The sequence below is a fragment of the Dermochelys coriacea genome, chromosome 16 (genome assembly GCF_009764565.3).
Source record: "Dermochelys coriacea isolate rDerCor1 chromosome 16, rDerCor1.pri.v4, whole genome shotgun sequence".
Classification (NCBI taxonomy): Eukaryota; Metazoa; Chordata; order Testudines; family Dermochelyidae; genus Dermochelys; species Dermochelys coriacea.
In genome coordinates this window covers 16,755,062-16,776,372 of record NC_050083.1, presented here as the reverse complement: position 1 = coordinate 16,776,372, position 21,311 = coordinate 16,755,062, and the positions used below count along the sequence as shown (strand labels likewise).

The 21,311-nt window shown below is 45.6% G+C and overlaps 1 protein-coding gene across 2 annotated transcripts; it reads left to right on the top strand.

Moving 5' to 3' along the window:
* Positions 1–258: 258 nt before the first annotated feature.
* Positions 259–7,482, top strand: SURF6 (surfeit 6). 2 transcript variants are annotated; one of them, XM_038374749.2, is made up of 5 exons: positions 259–408; positions 2,218–2,514; positions 3,275–3,529; positions 5,897–5,982; positions 6,671–7,482. In XM_038374749.2, the coding sequence occupies exons 2-5, from the start codon at positions 2,421–2,423 to the stop codon at positions 7,376–7,378; spliced, it is 1,143 nt and encodes a 380-aa protein (XP_038230677.1). In that variant the 5' UTR covers positions 259–408; positions 2,218–2,420; the 3' UTR covers positions 7,379–7,482. The 2 variants fall into 2 exon arrangements, with proteins under 2 accessions (XP_038230677.1, XP_038230678.1); XM_038374750.2 differs by having other exon boundaries at positions 261–408; positions 6,701–7,482.
* The last annotated feature ends 13,829 nt before the right edge of the window (positions 7,483–21,311 follow it).

The following is a 21,311-nucleotide window of genomic DNA, read 5'->3' as shown; positions in this document are numbered from 1 at the left end:
TCTCTGGGAGCCACACGCGCGCAGAACTGGTTTAATTGCGACGCAGCTGCAACAGAAGGGAGACGTCAAAGGGATTCACCAATTCAGCTTTAAGCCGGGCAGGGCAGTACCAAGGCAGCCAGGCTGGGGGGGGGGGATCGCTGGGGAGCTGCGTGCAAGGGCTATAGGCGCAGCCTGGCCCAGCCGCCCGCAAACCCCCGCCGCGGTGAGGCAACGAGCGCGCGCGCCGCAGGGCTCCAGGGCCGGCCAGACAGCCCGGCCCCGAGCCCCGCTTCCTCCGCGGGCCCCGCCCCTCGCCGCCTCTGCCAATGGCAAGCGAGGGTGCGCTCTGCGTTCGGCTAGCGCTGCCTGCCCGGCCACGTGGCGGCCCCCGGCTCGGCTGGCCGGCGGAGGGTGGCGCGCGCGCGGGTGAGGCTGCTGGGGCCCCTCCCCGGCCAGGGGGGTGTCTGGGAGGTGGCCTCGGGCGCAGGCCCCCCGCCCCTATTGCCCCTTCCTCCATTCCTCCCTGTGTCCCGCCCATTGCCCCCTCCCCCAGGAACCCCCATCCCCCCTGTGTCCCCCCCATTGCCCCCTCCCCCAGGAGCCCCCATCCCCTCTGTGTCTCCCCCATTGCCCCATCCCCCCGTGTCCCCCCATTGCCCCCTCCCCCAGGAGCCCCCACCCCCCCTATGTCCCCCCATTGCCCCCTCCCCCAGGAACCCCCATCCCCCCTGTGTCCCCCCCATTGCCCCCTCCCGCAGGAGCCCCCATCCCACCTGTCTCCCCCATTGCCCCCTCCCCCAGGAGCCCCCATCCCCCCTGTGTCCCCCCATTGCCCCCTCTCCCAGGAACCCCCATCCCCTCTGTCTCCCCCATTGCCCCATCCCCCGTGTCCCCCCATTGCCCCCTCCCCCAGGAGCCCCCATCCCCCTATGTCCCCCCATTGCCCCCTCCCCCAGGAGCCCCCATCCCCTCTGTGTCCCCCCCATTGCCCCCTCCCCCAGGAGCCCCCATCCCCCCTGTGTCCCCCCATTGCCCCCTCCCCCAGGAGCCCCCATCCCCCCTGTGTCCCCCCATTGCCCCCTCTCCCAGGAACCCCCATCCCCTCTGTGTCTCCCCCATTGCCCCATTCCCTCGTGTCCCCCCATTGCCCCCTCCCCCAGGAACCCTCTTACCCCCTGTGTCCCCCATTGCCCCATCCCCCCTGTGTCTCCCCCATTGCCCCCTCCCCCAGGAATCCTCTTACCCCCTGTGTCCCCCATTGCCCCATCCCCCCTGTGTCTCCCCCATTCCCCCATCCCCCAGGAACCCCCATCCCCCTGTGTCCCCCCATTGCCCCCTCCCCCAGGAATCCTCTTACCCCCTGTGTCCCCCATTGCCCCATCCCCCCTGTGTCTCCCCCATTGCCCCCTCCCCCAGGAATCCTCTTACCCCCTGTGTCCCCCATTGCCCCATCCCCCCTGTGTCTCCCCCATTGCCCCATCCCCCAGGAACCCCCATCCCTCCTGTGTCCCCCCATTGCCCCCTCCCCCAGGAACCCTCTTCCCCCTGCGTCCCCCCATTTCCCCCTCCCCCAGGAACCCCCATCCCCCCGTGTCCCCCCATTGCCCCCTCCCCCATTGCCCCATCCCCCCTGTGTCTCCCCCATTGCCCCATCCCCCCGTGTCCCCCCATTGCCCCCTCCCCCAGGAACCCTCTTACCCCCTGTGTCCCCCATTGCCCCATCCCCCCTGTGTCCCCCCATTGCCCCATCCCCCAGGAACCCCCATCCCCCCCTGTGTCCCCCCATTGCCCCTCCCCAGGAACCCCCATCCCCCCTGTGTCCCCCCATTGCCCCCTCCCCCAGGAACCCCCATCCCCCCTGCGTCCCCCCATTGCCCCCTCCCCCAGGAACCCCCATCCCCCTGCGTCCCCCCATTGCCCCCTCCCCCAGGAACCCTCTTCCCCATCACCCCTCCCCCTGTTCCCCCTCCCTCCCCGCTGACTCCCGCCCACCCCTTGTGCCCACCCTACTGTCCTGACCCCACCCCCTTTATTGCCCCTCCCTCCCCGCTGTCCCCCCTTTCTCCTGCAACTCTCTCCCCCAGTTCTCCCTCCCTCCACTTCTCTTCTGTGTTGCCCCCTGTGCAGTTATAAAGTTGCTGCCCAAGTCCACGTTATTTAATGCAAAAAGAGAAATGTAACAACACCCCTTGTCACTCTCTCATTAACCAGCTTTTTTTTTTTTTCAACATCTAGGGCAAGGAGATGGATGTTGCAGCCCTCTGGACTTCATTCAGTGCTGGTGATGCCCCAGGCGCTCACCGAGGTGACCCTGCTCCAAAGGACAGACACGTGCGTGGAGTGCATCATCGCTTGAATTGAGCCCCTCTTAATTCTGGGGTACTACTGTGTAGATTCTCCTGTATTTGATTGCTGTTGCTGGGTGACCTGGATTAGACATGGCTAGTCTGGCCACCAAAGACTCATACCTGCAGAGTTTAGCTAAGAAAATCTGTGTGCAGCAGGTCCAGGAACCAAGGAAAAGAACATTCGGTATTATTTCTATTTGCCCTGTGCAATGAGACTCCATTTCTTGATGCTAATTTCTGATCTCTAGAAATCCTGTCTTGTAGCATGTTTTTTTTAGTAGGGTTATCAGGCCGTTTGATCTGGTCTGTACGACTTGGTAGGTAAAAATCAAACCATACTATAATGTGGGCCCTGATCCTGCAAACATTTAAGCACATATGTATCCACTCATTATACTCCACACCTGAACATAGCCATTATGTGAACAACATACCCCCATATCTCAATGTCTGGACTTTGTCCCGTTAACCTTTTACCCCCAATCGGGGAGATTGCAGATTATGTATTCCTTACACCATCTGCTCCTAAACTGAATTTTGCACTCCTTGATAATCTGTGCCTTATTCCCTGATAACCAAAAACTTCTATGCTTAAACTCTGTACTGTTTTCTTTTTATTTTAACATCATCTTAATAAAATTACTCACATGATTAGCTCCCTTGACTGCTATGCAGCTGTTTATGTGCATAAAATTATACACGTTTAAATAGTTGCTGGACCGGGGACATAGGATACAACTGGGCTATAGCTGGGTTCTCCTAATGTCTGTCATCTTAACACAGATAAGATCTAAATCCCATAACTAAAGAGAGGCTTATGTCAGCATTAAAATTAGATGCAGAATGTTGCTGGGTCCCTAATTTTCAGTAATATGTGGTTGGTGAGGGGGACAGTGAAGAAAGAGCTGTCCTATTACTTTCTAAACCTTTCCTGTGCCTTTCAGCTTCTAAGCGAGCTGGGTCTGGAGATGCTAGCAGCGAGCCGAAGAAAAAGAAGAGAAAGAAACCCAGAAAGCAAGCTGAGAGGGCAAATGCCCCTCCAGCTAAGCAGGCAGCATCCAGTACCAGCAAATCTTCTCCAGCTAAGCAGGCAGTACCTAATCTTAACACATCTACTCCAGCCGAACTGACAGCACCCAATGGGAGCAGATCCACTCCAACTGGAACAGCAGTGAGCAAAAGTGAGAACGAAACTACAGGTGAGAGGGCTCAAATGGCAGATTCACAGGCTAAATCTGTCTGTGCCAAGCCATGTCTTTCTTCCTTCCCCACGCCAACAAACTGGGACTAGGAAGACTGTTCAGAGTCTCCAAGCACGAGTATTGAGTTTGTCCTTTGCTAAGATCAGACTGCAGACTGGCTCTGAAACTGAGGTTCAAGACAAGCAAGTTGTAATGTTGCAGCTGGGTACACTTACTGGAGATGTGCAAAGGAGAGTTGTCTGTAACTGCAGGGGGAAAAAAGAGATTCTGTCGGTTCCAATCTAATCTAATTTTGTTGAAGCTTTTTGTAAATCCTAAAATTGACAAATATTTCCATGAATATGTAAAAATCTAAATTCCAACACAAACAGTTGTTCTTAAACTAATAAACACTCAGTTGCAGGGCTTGCTGCCTAACTGTCACAGCACCTGTAGGGCTCTAGACAAAATGGAAACTGATTAACTGATTTTTCATTGTCCCAGTTGGGAGAAATGAAATGTGGATCGTGTGTTGTACAACAGGTTGATTTAATGGACTGAACCACTACTGTGGAATAACTAGATTCCCTGGAGCAGGGGTGGCCATCCTGAGCCTGAAGAGGAGCCAGAATTTACCAATGTACATTGCCAAAGAGCCGCAGTAATACGTCAGCAGCCCCACTGATCAGCGCCTCCCCCTCCCTCCCTGCACCTCCTGATCGGCTGTTTTGTGGCATGCTGGAGTTGGGGGAGGAGCGAGGGCATGGCAGGCTGAAGGGATGGGGCGGGAAGGGGTGGAGCGGGGGACGGGCCTGTGGCAGAGCCAAAGGTTGAGCAGTGAGCACCCCCCAGCACATTGGAAAGTTGGCGCCTGTAGCTCCAGCCCTGGAGTCGGTGCCTATACAAGGAGCCGCATATTAACTTCTAAAGAGCTGCATGTGGCTCTGGAACCGCAGGTTGGGCACCCCTGCCCTAAGAGCCATAGTTTTGATCTTAATGGGGTAGAACTCGGCCCTTGTCTTTTGCAGCTATATCATTTTGAGTTCTGTGTTTGGGGATCTTCTGGAAGAGATCTTTTAAAAAAACAAAAAAAAAAACATAAAATTCTTTCTGCGTGGTGCAGATACTTAGCTTAAATTTTCCTTTTCTGCAGTCCTTTGTAGCATGTAGTATAGCTGCCTTTCCCTGGTACACTGAATGTATTTAGTTTGCAAAACCCTTAGAAATCCTTCAGCAGAATATACAATATTTTTCTCATTAAATATTCTTATAGAAGTGAAGAGTGTGTGTGTGTGTGTTGTGCGCGTACGCATGTGAGACCCAGCTTCACAAGGTGGTTAGTAGCGGGTTCTCTGGAAACATAAATCCCTTAAATCACCGCTTCTCAATCTCTTCATATTGTGGATCGCTTCGTCAACTAGAGATTGTCGTGTGGCTGACACCCCTGCCAGTGCCCACCTACTCTGCAGCAACTAGAGTGCTTGGTCACCTGAAAAAGTAATTTTTCACACATTGCTAAGGAGAGAGGCTGAAAATAAACTCACTTTAATTTGATTGCTGTGGCTGCTTGGTTCTTTGTTTCCACTGCCTGGGAGTATGACTTCTTCTTTACAGACACTCTGGAATCTCCCCAAGCAGCAAGGGCTGTAAGCAGCTCTGATCTCCCTAGGTCACTCTGCAGCTGCTTCACCAATGTTAGAGGCAACTTCCTGAACCACAGTTGAAAATGCTGCCCTAATGTATTGAGGAGTTGGGGTATGTCTGCACTACAGCTGCACAGCTATGATGTCGCAACTGTGCCACTGTGAAGCTGTAGTATAGGTGATGTAGTTAATCAACCTCTCCGAGAGGTGGTGGCTAGATCAATGGCAGAATTCTTCTGTTGACCTAGCTGTATCTATAGTGAGGGTTAGTGTAAAGTTTTTCACAGCCCTGAGCAATGTAGCTAGGTCAATCTAATTTTTAGGTGTAAAGCAGGCCTGTGTTTGAAAAAGTTTCATATGAATAGAGAGGAGAGTCTTTGTAATTTCTTCCCCCCACCACCCCCCTCTGAGTCTTCAGTGAAAAGGCTTTTGTCTGGATTTAGACATTCCCTGGTAGTGTTTGCAAATGTGATAGCTCAGAGCTGCACTAAATGCACGAGAGAGAAACTGACCAGCTGCTGGATGGTGCTAAAACATTCTGGGCTCAACCACCTTGAATAGTGTTAGGGATGGAGGGGAGGGAATTCTAAAGAAATGTTAAATGTTCTAAAGAAATGTTTTTGGGGGAAAATGCATCTTGCATTTCCTTCCTGGGTCCCACTGGAAACTGTCAAAGATCTTTCCTATGTGACTAGTGCCTTATTCTAAGTGAATTACTTCATTCTCCCACTCTTTTTACCAGGTGGAAAAAGTGATCCCGGTTCGTTTTCTGCTGTGAATATCTTGCGTCGGAGGTTACATGAGAAGATGCAAGAAGTCTCTGGTCAGGTAAGGGCGTTAGCCACACATTGGACAGGTTTGTTGGTCACTTTTTTTTCCCCCCTAAAGGGGAGCTTGTTGCTGGGAGACTGGAACTGGGTGGCCAGCCTGCAATATCCAGAGCTTGCTAAGTGATCTGTGAAGGGAATTCATTCTCATTGAAGATGATGTGTTTGGGGCTGTCTCCTGGGGGACGCTCCTATTGAGGTCACTCAGGTTCTGTGCATGAGTTGAAGGTAGTGTATGACCCCGAGTGACTAGGGAAACTAGATAGACCTCTTTGATAGCCAGTTCATACATGCCAGTCTTGGAGGAGAACAGCTACCTGACCAGAGGAGGGACACGGTGGTGGGAATCTCATGAGAGGTGAAACAGCTCCAGAATCAAGGGCTAAGGAAACCCCAAGGTCTGTGGACTCCACATAGTCTGAGGCCAGGGACAGTAAGGGAGAAGCTCATTCACAAATGTATGAAGGATGGAGGTTAGGAGACTCCCAGAAGACTGAGATCTAGCAGGATTTGGGATGCACAGCTGGAGTTGGGAGTTCTGGACACTCAGCACCTCTGAAAGTCAGGCCCATAACTTAGATTGTCCTGTGATAGATGGTAAATGTTTAAGGTGCTTATGAGAAATGTAAATCAAGGGAGTTGTGGTCATCTCTGCTGTAATATCTAAATTCTGTACAACCCCTTTACAGCCTCTCTTCCTCTTCTGGCCTGTCCTTCAGGGTAGCACTAAAGAGCTATCACCAGGTGTGCTGGAGAAGAGGCGCCGAAGGAAGTATGAGAAGGACAGAAAGAGGCGCCGGAGAAAGGAGCTGAAGATGAAGGAGAAAATGGAGAAGAAGAGAGCCCAGGAGGCAGCTGCAGCTGTGGAGCCGCAGCAAGCAAAGGAGGAGAGCAAGGTTGGGATCATCTTCAACCAGGTCAAAGTCTGTGAGGAGGAGGAGCTGAGCAAGACAGAGAAGAAGAGAGAGAAGAGGAAGAGAGTGAAGGGAAACCTCACTCCTCTGACAGGCAAGAACTACAAGCAGCTGCTGAGCAGGCTGGAAGCCCGGAAGAGTAAACTGGAGGAGCTGAAGGACAAGGACCAAAAGAAAGCCATGGAGCTGGAAAATAAGATGAAATGGACCAATGCCCTTTACAAGGCAGAAGGCGTCAAGATCCGTGATGACGAGGAGCGTCTGAAGGCTGCCCTGAAGCGCAAGGAGAAGCGCAAGGCCCAGTGCCAGAAGCAGTGGGAGAAGAGGACGGAGCACGTGGTAGAGAAGATGCAGCAGCGGCAGGACAAGCGGCGTAAGAACATCCAGAAGAAGAAGGTGGCCAAGGTGGAGCGCAGGAAGGACAAGGCCCGGAAGAAGGGTCGCATCCTGCCAGAGGACTTGGAGAAAGCTGGTGTGAAATGAGACTAGGGCTGCCAGTGTTGGTGGCCTGGAAATGGTCTCTCAGCCTGTGTTCATGAGGCTTGTTGTGGGATCTCTTAATAAACTGTTTTACAAAACTGCTCTGATACCTGTGCCTGGTGCCATTTATCCTGTAGCCACCCAAACCCATATTTAGGCACCTATGGATGTGGCCTGATTTTTCAGGGGTGCTGAACATTGGGCCTGGGCCTGGGCCTGGGCCTGGTTTACTTGGCTGCTTAATGTTAAGTTTGGAAGATGGGGGGGCCCTACGTCTTCTAACTTCATGATGCCCAGAATGGAATGTTTATATTCCAGGTATCAACTGACTAGCCCTCATTTCTCTCAGATTGCAACTGTTTATCCCTGTGGGGGGAAATCCTCAGCATCTCTCGTTCATTATCACTTAGACTGTAGCATGTTAGCGCATCTAAAATTGCACAAAATCTGACACAGGCTTTTAAGGTTTGGCTCAACCCCCTTAATGCCTTCCATGAGGGGCATGGATCAGCGTTCACTTCGCTTTCCCCATTAGTATGTGGCCTGGGGAAGCTAATGATCCAACCAGCAGACCAATTTTGATGATGATGCCTGGCCCCCTGCCACACCCAACCCGGTCTTTCTAACTTTATTCATCAGCTGCAGGTCTCCACGCACACCGCCCTCCCTTATTTCCAGTTCTGAGCTTAGGGTGAAGTACACTTTTTATTCCGCCCTTCAGTGCCAAAAGCGGCTCTTGCAAATTGAACTAAATGGCAAGGAAGGAAAGAGCTGTGTATAGCGCCATGCTCTTAAAGAGCACTGCAAAATGCTCCCTGGTAGCCACTCTCTGGCCACAGATACCAGAGCTGGAGCACAGGTTTTCCATAGGGCAATGCAGAGACAGAGTTCTGTTTTCTTTTGTACCAGCACAAATCTATTTTCTGTAAACAAAAGGAGGGGAACTTCCATGATAATTCAAATTGCCAAGTTTGGGGGGGTGTCCTGTTAACCTGATTTTTATGGGCTGATTTATTATAGGCTTGCAAATAATCTGACCGGAAAATACTTGTCTTGAAATCAGGTTACAGAATTAGAGAATGTAGAGAGTTCAATACTTTGTCCGGCTCCTTGGGATGTGTGGCAAAAGACATTCACACTGAGGACAAAGCCAGGCTCTAGAGATTTTATTAAAATAAAGGAATTATCAATGCTCCAAACCATCCAGCCACAAAGCACTAGTACAGTTCTGTAGACTCTTGTGGTATCATCGCTTTAACAAGCTACTTAAACTAGCATACTCGCATCCTTCCTTGGGGACCTGGGAGTGGGAGACAAAGGACCAGCCTCATCTCTGGCATGCCTGATAAATTCAGTGGTCCAGGTTCCTCAATCCTGAGATGGTGGAGATCAGGGTCAGGTGTTAAGTAGCTGAGCTATATTGCAAAAGGTGAGTTGAAACCCAAAACAAAAGATGCCGAAGGAAAATGATCTAACCCCCACATGGGGGCTTCCCCTGGCACTTTCCTGAATATTCACATCATTGCCCAACCTTCCATGCCCAAATCTTATTTCCTCACCAGATAAATCTCAGGGTACTCTTACACTATTTGATACAATATTCTCAAAACCGTGAGCTGTTACTTCCATGTTCTTGCAGTGTACTGGAGGTTATCGGCATGTTCCAGAATTCTGGTAAACACATTCAGTTCCCCAAAGTTAAAACTGGTAATGGGTAGGCTATTTCTCTATGCCAAAGGTTATAGATACTTCTGGTAACTTGCTCTATCTAATCATAGAGGGTACAGGCTTGTAGATTCTTTGCATTACAGCCAAATATAATGAAGTAATGTTTACTGATATTACTCAGTACAAAAACATAAAACAATATAATCAATCAAACCAATAAAGAAAAACATAATCTAGCAGGCTAGCCCCATAGGCTACACAACCACTGCCCCTAAACAATCTGGAGGTAGTCCATGTGTAGATCCCCCTACTGCTCCCTGAGCATATTGGGTCTAGGTACAATATTGTTTCAAACTTCCCTGCATACACTGCAAACAGCATGCTCTGAGAAATGGGGGTGTGGTGTTTCCAGTTAGCGGAAGCTCCTTAAACTGAGTGCCTGTGATTTGATAGTAACGTAGATTACTATTGATCTGAGGTCACCTTGAACTATGAGCTTCATTGCTGTCTGTGCTGCATAGACATATACACAGCATTCATTAAACTGCCAGAGTCCAATCCCACTGTACTTGGGACTCGCTTCAAAAACCTGGGATGGATTCTTGGGGCCAGTCTGTTGTTTTGTTCCAAGAGTGAGACTGGGCATGTGGCCCGGATGTTCCCAGGACACCATATTGGGCTCTAATCAGAGGATGGCAAAGGAGGGGAGATTATGAATTCATGGGCCAATTTTCATTGACTCTAAATAGGGTATGGAGGATTATAATTAAAGGGGAAGGAGGGAGGGAGGGGTGTGCTAGATCTCTCATAATGTCTCCCAAGTGTTTAACGGAAGCGTTTTTAAAAGTTTTAATATAAGAAAATGTTCCTTAACATCTGATTGTTTGGTTATTCCAGTGTCCTCCATAGCAGCTTCTGGGTACATGTGAAAAAAATAACTAAAACTTGCAAACCCGTTAAATGAGAAGTGGGCAAAAGTCAGTGCAAAAGCTCATCTGCATTTCTAAGGTGTCCATCACCTTGGCATCTAGGCACCAATACATCATTTTAGAAGTAACCAACAGTCCTCCCTTGCTCCCTCTCAATTACAGTTTGAGCTGTTCATGTATGAGGCATTGAATCTAGATGGCTTACTTGAGGAATAAAATGTGATCTGATAATATTCCTTTAATTCAAAGAGTCATCTCTAAAGATGGAAAAAAAATCCTAGCACTGCCCATGTTTCACTGTGCCCATGAGAGAGTGGCATGCTGATTAGCCTTGCTCAGAGCAGGCCTGCTCCTGGGAGTAATTTGGTGTGTGAATGCATGGTGTGCTGCAGGCACATTAGGGGCATCAAATAGTAAGGAGCCAGATGTTTCTAGGGCGGACAAGGCCTCAAAGTGGCTCCTGAGGCATATGATACAGTCATTTAAAATCAGTATGGCAGATCCTGGCCTGGGTTGTGCAAGTGCTGTGGTGGAAAGGATCCACTAGTGTCACACCCCAGGAGCATCTGGGCCAGATTCCTACCGAAGGCTTGAGGGAGCTCAAGGAGAGCAAACTGCCACCACAGCTGCTGACACGTAAGGTCCAAAAGGAGCAAGCTCTGCAAACTAGAGCATTTAGCCAGGACCCTAGCCAGTTAGCTCCTGAGGGGATGAATGCTGTGAGCAGCCATAAAGCTCACCTAGCAGTACGCCCTTACTCCCAGCCTGCCCTGACTTGCTTTGCCTTCCACTGTCAGGGGGCTGTAGGCTATAGGTGTGGCAAAGTTTACTGTACCTGAGCAGCTTCCTCCTAAGTGGGATTGCATGGATCTGGTGAGAGCTTCCGTGAACAAGGGTTGCGGATTGAACTAAGCCAGAGTGTGCGGAAGCTCATAGGCTAGCCTCTGCTTGCAAACTGCCTGTCTAGTTACGGTGCCATGACCCATTGTCAAAAGGGATATAAAACAAAAGGTTTGGACTATTGCTGCCCTCTATAGAGAGCTTGCAACTCCCAGCTTCTTAAGGCTGCTCCAGGCCACGGCTGTCAGCAATAAGCTCCGCAGTTCCTTCTTCCTCACACTCACTCCTGTAGGAGTATTCGGGTGCGTGATGCACACAGACCAAGGTACCTGTTAATTTTCCTTTAAGACGTTCTATGAGCTGTGTCATGTCTAATCTTGTTTAGATTTTGAAAAAATACAGCAAGCATGGGGTTTTCGGGGAGACGGTGTTTTGAATGCAGAGAAGGAATTTAAAAGTAGTAGATATTAAATATTTGAGACAAACTAATATGCTATTAGCTTAGGTCCATATACTGCTCTTGGTTACACCAAGGTAAATCTGGATTAATTCCACTGGCTCGCATCAATCTAATTTATGCTGGGTTAGTTGAGCTCAGAATTAGGCCCTTACTGGATTTTATACAAGAACAATATTTGTCCTATTATCTTGCAGAAACTGAATCAAATTTACATCTGTGTCTGGAGAAGAGGGAAGTCTTAGCTACACATTCATTTTTTTATATTCTCTTCCCCTTTTCTCTCTCTCTCTCATCTCCATATATTTTCCTTGCTCTCAACCACTTTCTTTATTTGTCCAGAGAGGAATGGGCTCAATAAATACTTTTGATATGTATAAAGAAAAGGAGGACTTGTGGCACCTTAGAGACTAACAAATTTATCTGAGCATAAGCTTTCGTGAGCTACAGCTCACTTCATTGGATGCATTCAGTGGATGAAGTGAGCTGTAGCTCACGAAAGCTTATACTCAGATAAATTTGTTCGTCTCTAAGCTGCCACCAGTACTCCTTTTCTTTTTGCGGATACAGACAAGCACGGCTACTCTGAAACTTTTGATATGTAGTTTATCCCTATATTGTAGACCGAGGATTATTTTTTTTCTCCTTATGGGCCAAATTTTAACCCTTTACAGCAAAACAATAACTGACAGAGTAGAATGCCAGAAGAATATTGGCACAGGTCAGGATCTTATTTGCCACTCTGAGATCTGTCAGACTTACATCGTCGGCTATTTAAGTCATTGCTTTTAGCTGCCTCACTGGTCAAAGGCTCACAGTGTTTTTGCAAAAAAAATGCAAACTTGGCGGGCTCAGCTAAACATTTATTAAACAAAAGCAAAGAGAGAGGCAGGAAAGAGAAGAAATAAGGTGTGGTAGGAAAAGGACACAGGTGGGAGAGGTGACAGCAGGAACCCACATCTCTCATTCCAGGTGGTGTTCAGGATTTATTTGGAGGTGGGGATGTCATATGGTTCCCTCTTTCTGGCCCAGTCTGGTCAGGACATCTCTCAGAATCTGGACGATAAAGGCTCAGCAGTGTCACGGTGGAACCAGAGCCACCAGGAAGTAGTGGGGATGGCAGCCATGATGGTGACGCTTGTTTCTTTCACTCCAGCTGTCCTTGGTGTTTTGTTTGGTTCATTAGTTCCTGGTTCCTTCTTCCTTGCTTACCAGTCATGACCTTACCAGCCCTTGGGTGGTACTTGACCTTTCGGTTTGGACTAATTCAGTCTGTCTCCCAGTTTTCTATCAACATTCATTGTTATTGATGATTGTGACATTTTATGAATTTTCATTCACAACTGGAGCAGGTGCTATTTATTAAACATTTCTCTTTTATGAACCAATTCTGCTTCATATCAGGCACTGATTTATAAAACAAACAGAACTTCTGTAATCTGCTCTCAGAATGTTTAGAAACATGCCAGCTCTTATTACTACTTTGTCTGTGTGTCCAGAATGGTTAAAAAAGGGGGGGGGGGAGACAAGATAGGGACCATCTTTTCCTCTTATTGCCACCTGCACACTTCAAACTGCACATTTACACAAATCGTGAACATTCTATACATAAGGGGTTAAACTAACTTGCTTGGAAAATTATTTAACCCTTACGGCATTTTTACCAAATTATGTTGCGGTCTTTTAAAAAGAAGCAACAACATGATTTGGGGGGGGCTCTTTTTGCATTCATGAACCATTTACAAACACTCTGAAGTGGGGGGAAAGTACACAGGCATTTTTGTACAGGGACAGACTTTGCCCAACCTGCTTTACCACTAGCTTTTGGGAGGATGTGGCCATTGTGACCTTTAGCTTATCACGGAGAGGTGACCGTGCTGTTGCACATGCAAAACACAACAAGGCACATTAACATCTACAACAAAACAATCACAAAAATTACAACAAGAAGTTTGGTGCAGGCAACAGCCCTTACTTCAGGTGGATTGACTCCTAATTCACAGTCGCAGCCGTGAATCAAGCTGGCATTCTGTTAACAACAAATAACCCATCGTGACATTTTAGCAAAAGTTTGCTTTAGCAGCTTAACCTTCAACAATTTAAAACGCTTCATTTTTACAATTTCTGTTTTTTCTTTAAAATGCCTTTACATAAAACCATCAAAGTTATTATCAATTACAAAAACTAAAACCTTCAAAAAAGAAAAAGAAACAAAACAAAACGTTTGTTAAAAGGTTAAAATAAAATCTTAAAACAATAGTTAAGCACTCTTATTTTTTCTAAACATGAGCGTTAACAATTTGCTTTGCATCGTTAGCACAAACAAGCTTACTATGTTCAAAGATTTTAAAGCAACTATATGTTTTTTTAAATACAATTTTGAAAACTGTTTGTTTGCTAAGCTAACCAGCTATGAGAATGTATGTTTACCTTAGACTCTTGGGTAATCCACCAAATAACATTAACTTTATCACCGTACAACCTGAAAGAGTTGAACATGATCCAGAGTTTTGAGTACAGAGACCTCAGCCTGCTTAGTCCTGTAGCAACAACCACACTGCAACATTTTATAACCCTTTATTAAGATAAGAAAGAAAAGTGACTGAAACATTTAAAGTAAAGTATTAAGTAAGGCTTTCATTTTAACAATATTGCTTTTATCCCTTCAGCTGTAGACAGCGCTTTTATAAGGAAACCCTCCTGTTTGAGTCTTTTAGATAGTAATAACTGTCTTTTTTGGGGAAAAGAAACATACACAGTCAGTTAGGATGAGCTGGAGCTGTTGTTCTTAAAGTCCAATGTTTCTTTAAAGACAAACACAAAGAGGGAGAGAAAAGAACAGCAAAAATAGAAAATCCACCATCTATCTCTGGTGCTTTCACCTGCAGCCTCACTGCTACAGAAACATTTGCACAGGCCATGGTTTTATCAGCCAATCTGAGACATATCAAATTTGTATCAGCATTGGGCGGTTTAAGGCATTGCTTTTAGCTGCCTCTCTGATCACTGGCTGATAGTGGTGCAAGAGCTCTAATCTCTGCTGGCTAAGAGAGACATTTATTAATGAGAAGGCAGAGAGAGATAAGAAAAGGAAGGTATAAGTGGGGAAGGAAAATGACAAAAGGGAGGGTAACAGCAGAAATCCAAGGCTCACATTCCAGGTGCTGTTCAGGTCTTAGCTGAAGCCAACGAAGGTGGGGGTGTCATCTGGGTCCCTCTCTCTGGCTCAGTCTGGTCAGGACATTTCTCGATATCAGGATGATGATCCATTTGTGTCCCAGTGGATCCCAGAATATGCTGGGGGTGGCAGTCATAATGGTAAAGCTTGCTCCTACCAATCCACTTGTATGCTCGCTGGCATCATGATTCCCCTCCAAAGTCTCTTTGAGAACTCCAAAAGGGAGTGGCGAATGCAACAGTGTCTTGTTATTTTGTCCACCTATTAGGCCTACTTTCCAACAGATCATTTGGTCCATTAGATTCCAGTTCCTTTCTCTTTTGTCTACCAGTCGATCTTAACCATCCTTTTTGTCTAGACTAATTCACTCTACCTTTAACATTTGTTCAGTTTTATAAGCAATTTTATGTTAGAGGCTGAGTTGGATTGTTGTTATCTGTTATATTTGTTAGAGTGGCCCAACACAACAGCCATTTTCATGACCACTCAGAATAATCAGCCACTTGGCTGGCCAGTTCCTCGCACTTCTAATGGTCTGTGGCTTGTCTGTTCTGTATTTCTTTATGCATAAGACACTACAGGAGGGGAAGGAGATCTTACAGCTAATCACTGAACTGGAAGTCTGGGTTTTGTTCCCAGTTATGTCAAAGATTTGCTGCATGAACGTGGGCAAATATCTTCTGTTACAAGAGTTGTATATCAAAATAGAATCTGTAAAATGTGTATATGTAGTTGTGCGTGTAGGGGTAGATCCTGCACCACTGAAGTCAATGGCAGTTTTGCCATCATGTGATTTAGTGAAGGGTCAGGCCTACAGCGAGTGCATATACATTTCACCATCTAGTAGTATGTGAGCATAGTAGAAATTGGCATATTATTCATAAGTCTGTAGGTTTAATGAAGCTGTGGTTATGTACTGCAAATGGCTTCCAGCATGCAGCTCTTAAATTCCCACCTCTGGGCCTCAGTTCCTCCATCTGCAAAATAGTCATAATGATATTGACAGAAGTTCATTGCCACGCTGGGCTTCACAGTTTTCATTACACTACACAGCAGGAGTGCTTGAAACTTCACTGCACCAGATCCTACAAAAGAACAGGATCCTACTGCTTAACCCAAAGGAGACTTCTCCCTACTGGCAGTATAGCGCCTATGACAACTGGAGGAGTTCTGATTCCATTTAGTAAAAGGCAGTGGCAACACACACACTAACCAGTCTGTTACAATACCTACCCACTTCATGGGGCTATTGTGAGGTTTATATAGTGGGTATCTGGAAGGAGTCTAGCGAGTCTAGCGATGTGTGAACCAATTTTTTCCCCGCATGGGTTGTAACCTGGTTTTTAGCCTAACCACAAAGCATGGCAAAAGGAATTGGATTGGCAGTATTGATACCTCTTTGAACTGCAGGTACCAATCTCTTGCACATCTCCTTTATTCCAGGGAAAACAGGAGGGGCCAAAGGCTATTTTACAAAGCACCAGGTTTCTGTCGTGGTTTTAGTGCTGTTGTGCGTCAGTGTTGTCTACATTTGGTAAGTGGATTGTTTTGCTAAGCATGAGTCTCCGTCGCTCCACTCCTAAGGTGGCTATTGTTACAAAAGACTTTACCCAAATATGTATGAATCTTTAGAAATGCACATCTGTGGTGCAAATCCAGGTCCTTACAGGTGCAACAGATTCCCCCAATTTAGTGTTAGTCTATCTAGGGAGAAAAAGGAATGAGGGAACAGACTCTTCTGTCACACCTGTGCAGTCCTAGTGACATCAATGGGGCTGTCACAACATGACTAAAAGTACCATTTAGCTCAAAGTGTATAAATCATTAACTTTTAAAACCATTGCATACCTTCCTGTGCTTGTCTTATAGCATTTGCTATTTTAAAAACAGTGACTCAGATGGTAGCTTTCCCACTGTTCCAGATGGTTCTATATCTTTATCTCCTGACAAGAACTGAGCTCCTGCCCCAGACTTTCACTGCAACAAATACCAAGAGGGAAGGGTTAGGGTTAGGGTTAGTGAGAAGAAAAGGAGTACTTGTGGCACCTTAGAGACTAACAAATTTATTAGAGCATAAGCTTTCGTGAGCTACAGCTCACTTCATCGGATGCATTTGGTGAGAGTAATCCTCCTGCAGCTGGGATGCGAAAGCAGCAGGCTTCCAGCTGGCTCTGGCTGCTGAACACATGTAAGTTGAAGACATGTAGATTCTTGGACAGGGGTGAAGCTGAAGACATGATATCTCTTTATTTTAGTAATGCTTTTGATGAAATCCCACATGACATTCTCATAAGCAAAGTAGGGAAATGTGGTCTAGATTAAACTCTTATAAGGTGGATGTAAAGCTGATTAAAAGACTGTACTCAAAGAGCAGATCTCAATGGTTTACTGTCAAACTGGGAGGGCATATCTAGTGGGATCCTGCAGTGATTTGTCCTGGGTCCAGTACTATTCAGTATTTTTATTAATGACTTGGATAATGAAGTAGAGAGTATGCTTATAAAATTAATGGATGACACCAAACTGGGAGGGGTTACTAGCACTTTGGAGGACAGGATTAGAATTCAAAACAACCTTGGCATATTGGATAAGTGGTCTGAAATAAAAAAAAATCTAATTCAATAAAGACAAGGTACTACATTTAGCAAGGAAAAATCAAATGCACAACTACAAAATGGGGAATAACTGGCTAGGTGGTACTACTGCTGAAAAGCATCTGGGGGTTATAGTGGATCACAAATTGAATATGAGGCAACAATGTGATTTTCTGTGATGGTTCCAGGATATGAGAGAGACAAGGTAGGTGAGGCAATATCTTCTGTTGAACCAATTTCCATTGCTGGAAGGGACAAGCTTTCGAGCTTCACAGAGCTCTTCTTCAGGTAGGGAAAGTAACCGGAGTATCTGAAGTAAATACAAGTTGGGACAGATTGTTACACATAAGGGGGATGTGTGTGTCACACACGCTGTTGGAGACCACCTAAAATGAAGTGAGCAATTGAGGATTAGCTGGCAGTACAATGTATTACAAATTGTTATAATGAGCCATAAAGCTAGAGTCCATGGTTTTCAGTGTCTAGCAGAGTTATGAAAGTAAGTTCCCAAGCTTGTCTAACTGATTTTTCAGATTGGGACCTGAACAGAAAGAAAAAAAAAGTTGGTTTTGAACTGAAATTGAATTTTTTTCAGTTTCTTTCCCCCCAAAAATTGTTTTGAGTCAAACAAAATGTTTTGTTTTCAGTTTCAAGTTGTTTTTGGGGTGTTTTTCATCTTTTTGTTTGTTTTATAAAAATGAGCTAAATTTAAAAACAAAGGAGCATTTGAAACAGAAGTTGAAGCATTATCATTTAACATTCATACAGAGAGGGGGGAGGGCTAGCTCAGTGGTTTCAGCATTGGCCTGCTAAACCGAGGGTTGTGAGTTCAGTCCTTGAGGTGGCCATTTAGGGATCTGGGGCAAAAATTGGGGATTGGTCTTGCTTTGATCAGGGGGTTGGACTAGATGACCTCTTAAGGTCCCTTCCAACCCTGATATTATATGACATAATTGTATATGACAAATACTGTTGAGTGTAAGGTCTTCACAAGCATGGTTAATAACGGAGTACATCTGTTTTGCCATATAACTCTTTTCAATTATCTTTTAGTTTGGCATTCCAATGGTGATTTAATCTGTAAACTCCTTGATGCAGAGACCATGAGAGATCACTGAGTGCACTCTCAGTGCACAACAGATAATAATAACAGATAAACTGCTTTGCTTCACCTACCACAGCATTCTAGCTACCTCTGCATTTTCTCCTTTGTTTGGCTGGATTGGTTTCGTTTTGTTCTATTGTGAAGGTAAATGTAGTCTTGGCGGGCTCAGCTAGACATTTATTAAACAAAAGCAAAGAGAGGCAGGAAAGAAAAGAAATAAGGTGTGGAAGGAAAAGGACACAGGTGGTGAGGTGACAACAGGAACCCACATCTCTCATTCCAGGTGGTGTTCAGGATTTATCTGAAGCTGCTGGAGGTGGGAATGTCATACGGTTCCCTCTTTCTGGCCCAGTCTGGTCAGGACATCTCTCAGAATCAGGACGATAAAGATAAAGGCTCAGCAGTGTCACAGTGGAACCAGGGCCCCCAGGAAGTAGTGGGGATGGCAGCCATGATGGTGATGCTTGTTCCTTTCACTCCAGCTGTCCTTGGTTTTTTGTTTGGTTCATTAGTTCCTGATTCCTTCTTCCTTGTTTACCAGTCATGATCTTACCAGCCCTTGGATGGTACTAGACGCTGGGTTTGGTTATCTGTTGTGTGTTTGTGTCTTTAAAGATGTCTAGATATTGGACTAGATGATTTTTAGTATAAACTTTTTATGTTATTTAGATCTCCATGTTTGACATGACATTTGGATTTATTACAGGAATACATCCAGTAGTTCCTGGCTGGATACACCAATCAAGATCAGCAGCACAATCAGGTAACTATTCCCTGTTGGATTTGCCTGGAGTTTGTGAGCATCTGAGGTCTCATGATTAGAGTTCTGGAAATCAGTTCCACATTGCTGAGATTCCTAACCACTTCTATTTTAGTTTTGACTTAGGGTTTGCTACCAAATTTCAAATGAAAACTCAACTGAAACTAGCAGTGGCTCCTCAGAGGCAGGTGGCTGGGGAGAGCACTGCTCCAGTGATGACTTTTTTCTGAATGAGATACATTAAGGGACCAGGTCCTCAGCTGACTGCGTACTCCACTGATTTCAATGGAACTACCTATGCATGCTGAGAATTTCTCCTAGGATCTTTATGTATTTCTGTAAACTGGCTCTGAAAGGCCCTTTCATATGTTCATGTCATCTACCAACTGCCTAATGACACCAGCAGCCACAGATAAACAGCTGAGTCTCACCTGTTGTTAAATCTTGACACAAAATCACAAACTGGCTGCCATGTTAGTAAGACCTGGGCAAAAATGTGTGAGCTTTGACTACCTGATCTGAGCTTGCAATGAAATATGTAAGCAGATGAGAGTTGCACGGTTTGGGGATTAGTTATTGATGTTCTGTGCAGACCTATTCCCGCATTTTCTCTCTCACCTGCATTGAATCTATGGCACTATTTGGGCTGGTATCCAAAGGTGTAATTAATTGCTTTCTGAAAACACTGCCTGCCGTTCCTTCTCTAATGAGGGATCTTTGGTTTATGGGCCATCTTTAAAAGCCTCATTTCCTCAGCCAGCCAGCCCCATCTGTGTGTCCCTCTCCCCCCTCAGCCTCACACTCCCTCATGGACTCCCAGCATCCCTTATGCCTCTCAGCCTTCACACAGTTCATTCTCAGTTCTTGCCACTCAAAAAGGCAATGAAATGAAAAGAGTTAGTGCTCAATTAACAAGCCGCTATTCAACATGTGTGCACCCACCCTTTATATAAACTAATTTGTATGGCACCATATAGCTTATGCATTGATTGAGCCAGGGGTCCTGTGGAAAAAATAGTATCTGATCATGTAATTAAAGACTGTAACCCAAGGCATATGCACTATGGGACAGAATTAAGATTTCAAAACAACCTTCATTCTGGCCTTTTGTAACTTTTGAGTGCTTGACTTTGCAACCTTCGTAATCTCTTAATATACATATTTTTGTAATACAGGATAGTTTATATAGCATGACTACTGCACAGAATAGTATAGTAATTACAAGTAATAATCTCTTATTTTTGTCATTATATTTGGTACTGGTTTTTGAATGATGCCTATCACTTGCAGAGCAGAATTTTATTCAGTAACAGTACACAGGTAAAAGTACTCTACTTCCAGGTAATAGAGGGACAATGAGAGAATCCCATCCACCCAAATGTTAGCAGGTAATTCCAGAGAAACTTGACCTACCTATTGAGATAGAGTGGGAGATTGCCATATGGCATGACATCACTACCAGAGGTGTTAATGTGAAATAAATGGCAGTGTACCTGTCAATCAGTTTTGACTTTGTGGTGAAAAACTCTTTTTCTCCCTGCTGTCCCCCCACCAAAAAAAAGGGACAGTATTTCCTCTCTTGGAATTATACAAGGTGGTGCTATGTGCTGGCTTGGAGAAAGAGCCTAATGCCCATCCCTCTATGCCTGACACTGGCCATACAAACTTAATTAATAAATTACAGTATTCAGTTTTCAGCACTTTCTCTCCATGGCAAAAGTAACCATGAATTAGATGAGGCACAGGAAATAAAACAACCAAGGTGGAATCTTTTGTTTCTTTCTGTTAAACATTTGAATGGCATTAATGTTGAAATTTCTGTTTACTGGCTATTTTGTTCTATGCTGTGTTTAAAAAAACCAACCAAACGCTAGATGTGACATGCTTTCTTTCCATAGCAGTAATACCCAGGACTTTGATGACTTTCACAAAACAAAGCTACTAAGGTAGGACCTTTTGTTAATTCCATTTACTATCTGTTTTATGATCCTGCAAACGCTAACTTGAGCGGCTTTTACTCCATGATAATTCCCATTTACTTCTGTAGGGCTACTTGTGTGAATAATGAGTATACATGTATAGGTTTGCAGGTCTGTCTTCCTTGAACTTGTATTTCTTTTAAACTAGTTATGCTCTAATAGTGCTGTAGTTTTGGTAAACTAAACTTCCGATGAAGTGAGCTCACAAAAGCTTATGCTCAAATAAATTTGTTAGTCTCTAAGGTGCCACAAGTACTCCTTTTCTTTTTGCGAATACAGACTAACACGGCTGCTACTCTGAAACCTAAACTTCCACTGTTTTCTTTCTATTAAAAAACAAACAAATGATATATGATCACAGTGACTTTCAAGATGCAAAGATATTAAAACAGATTTTTTTTTCTTTAACATTTAGATGCTGGTAAA

What these genes read in the sequence shown, in the direction of transcription:
- SURF6 (XM_038374749.2), top strand. Translation starts at nt 2,421, where the DNA reads ATGGCTAGTCTGGCCACCAAAGACTCATACCTGCAGAGTTTAGCTAAG. An exon ending in AAGTGAGAACGAAACTACAG is followed by an intron (nt 3,530 to 5,896) that starts GTGAGAGGGCTC and finishes TCTTTTTACCAG; the next exon opens with GTGGAAAAAGTGATCCCGGT. An exon ending in TGCAAGAAGTCTCTGGTCAG is followed by an intron (nt 5,983 to 6,670) that starts GTAAGGGCGTTA and finishes ACCCCTTTACAG; the next exon opens with CCTCTCTTCCTCTTCTGGCC.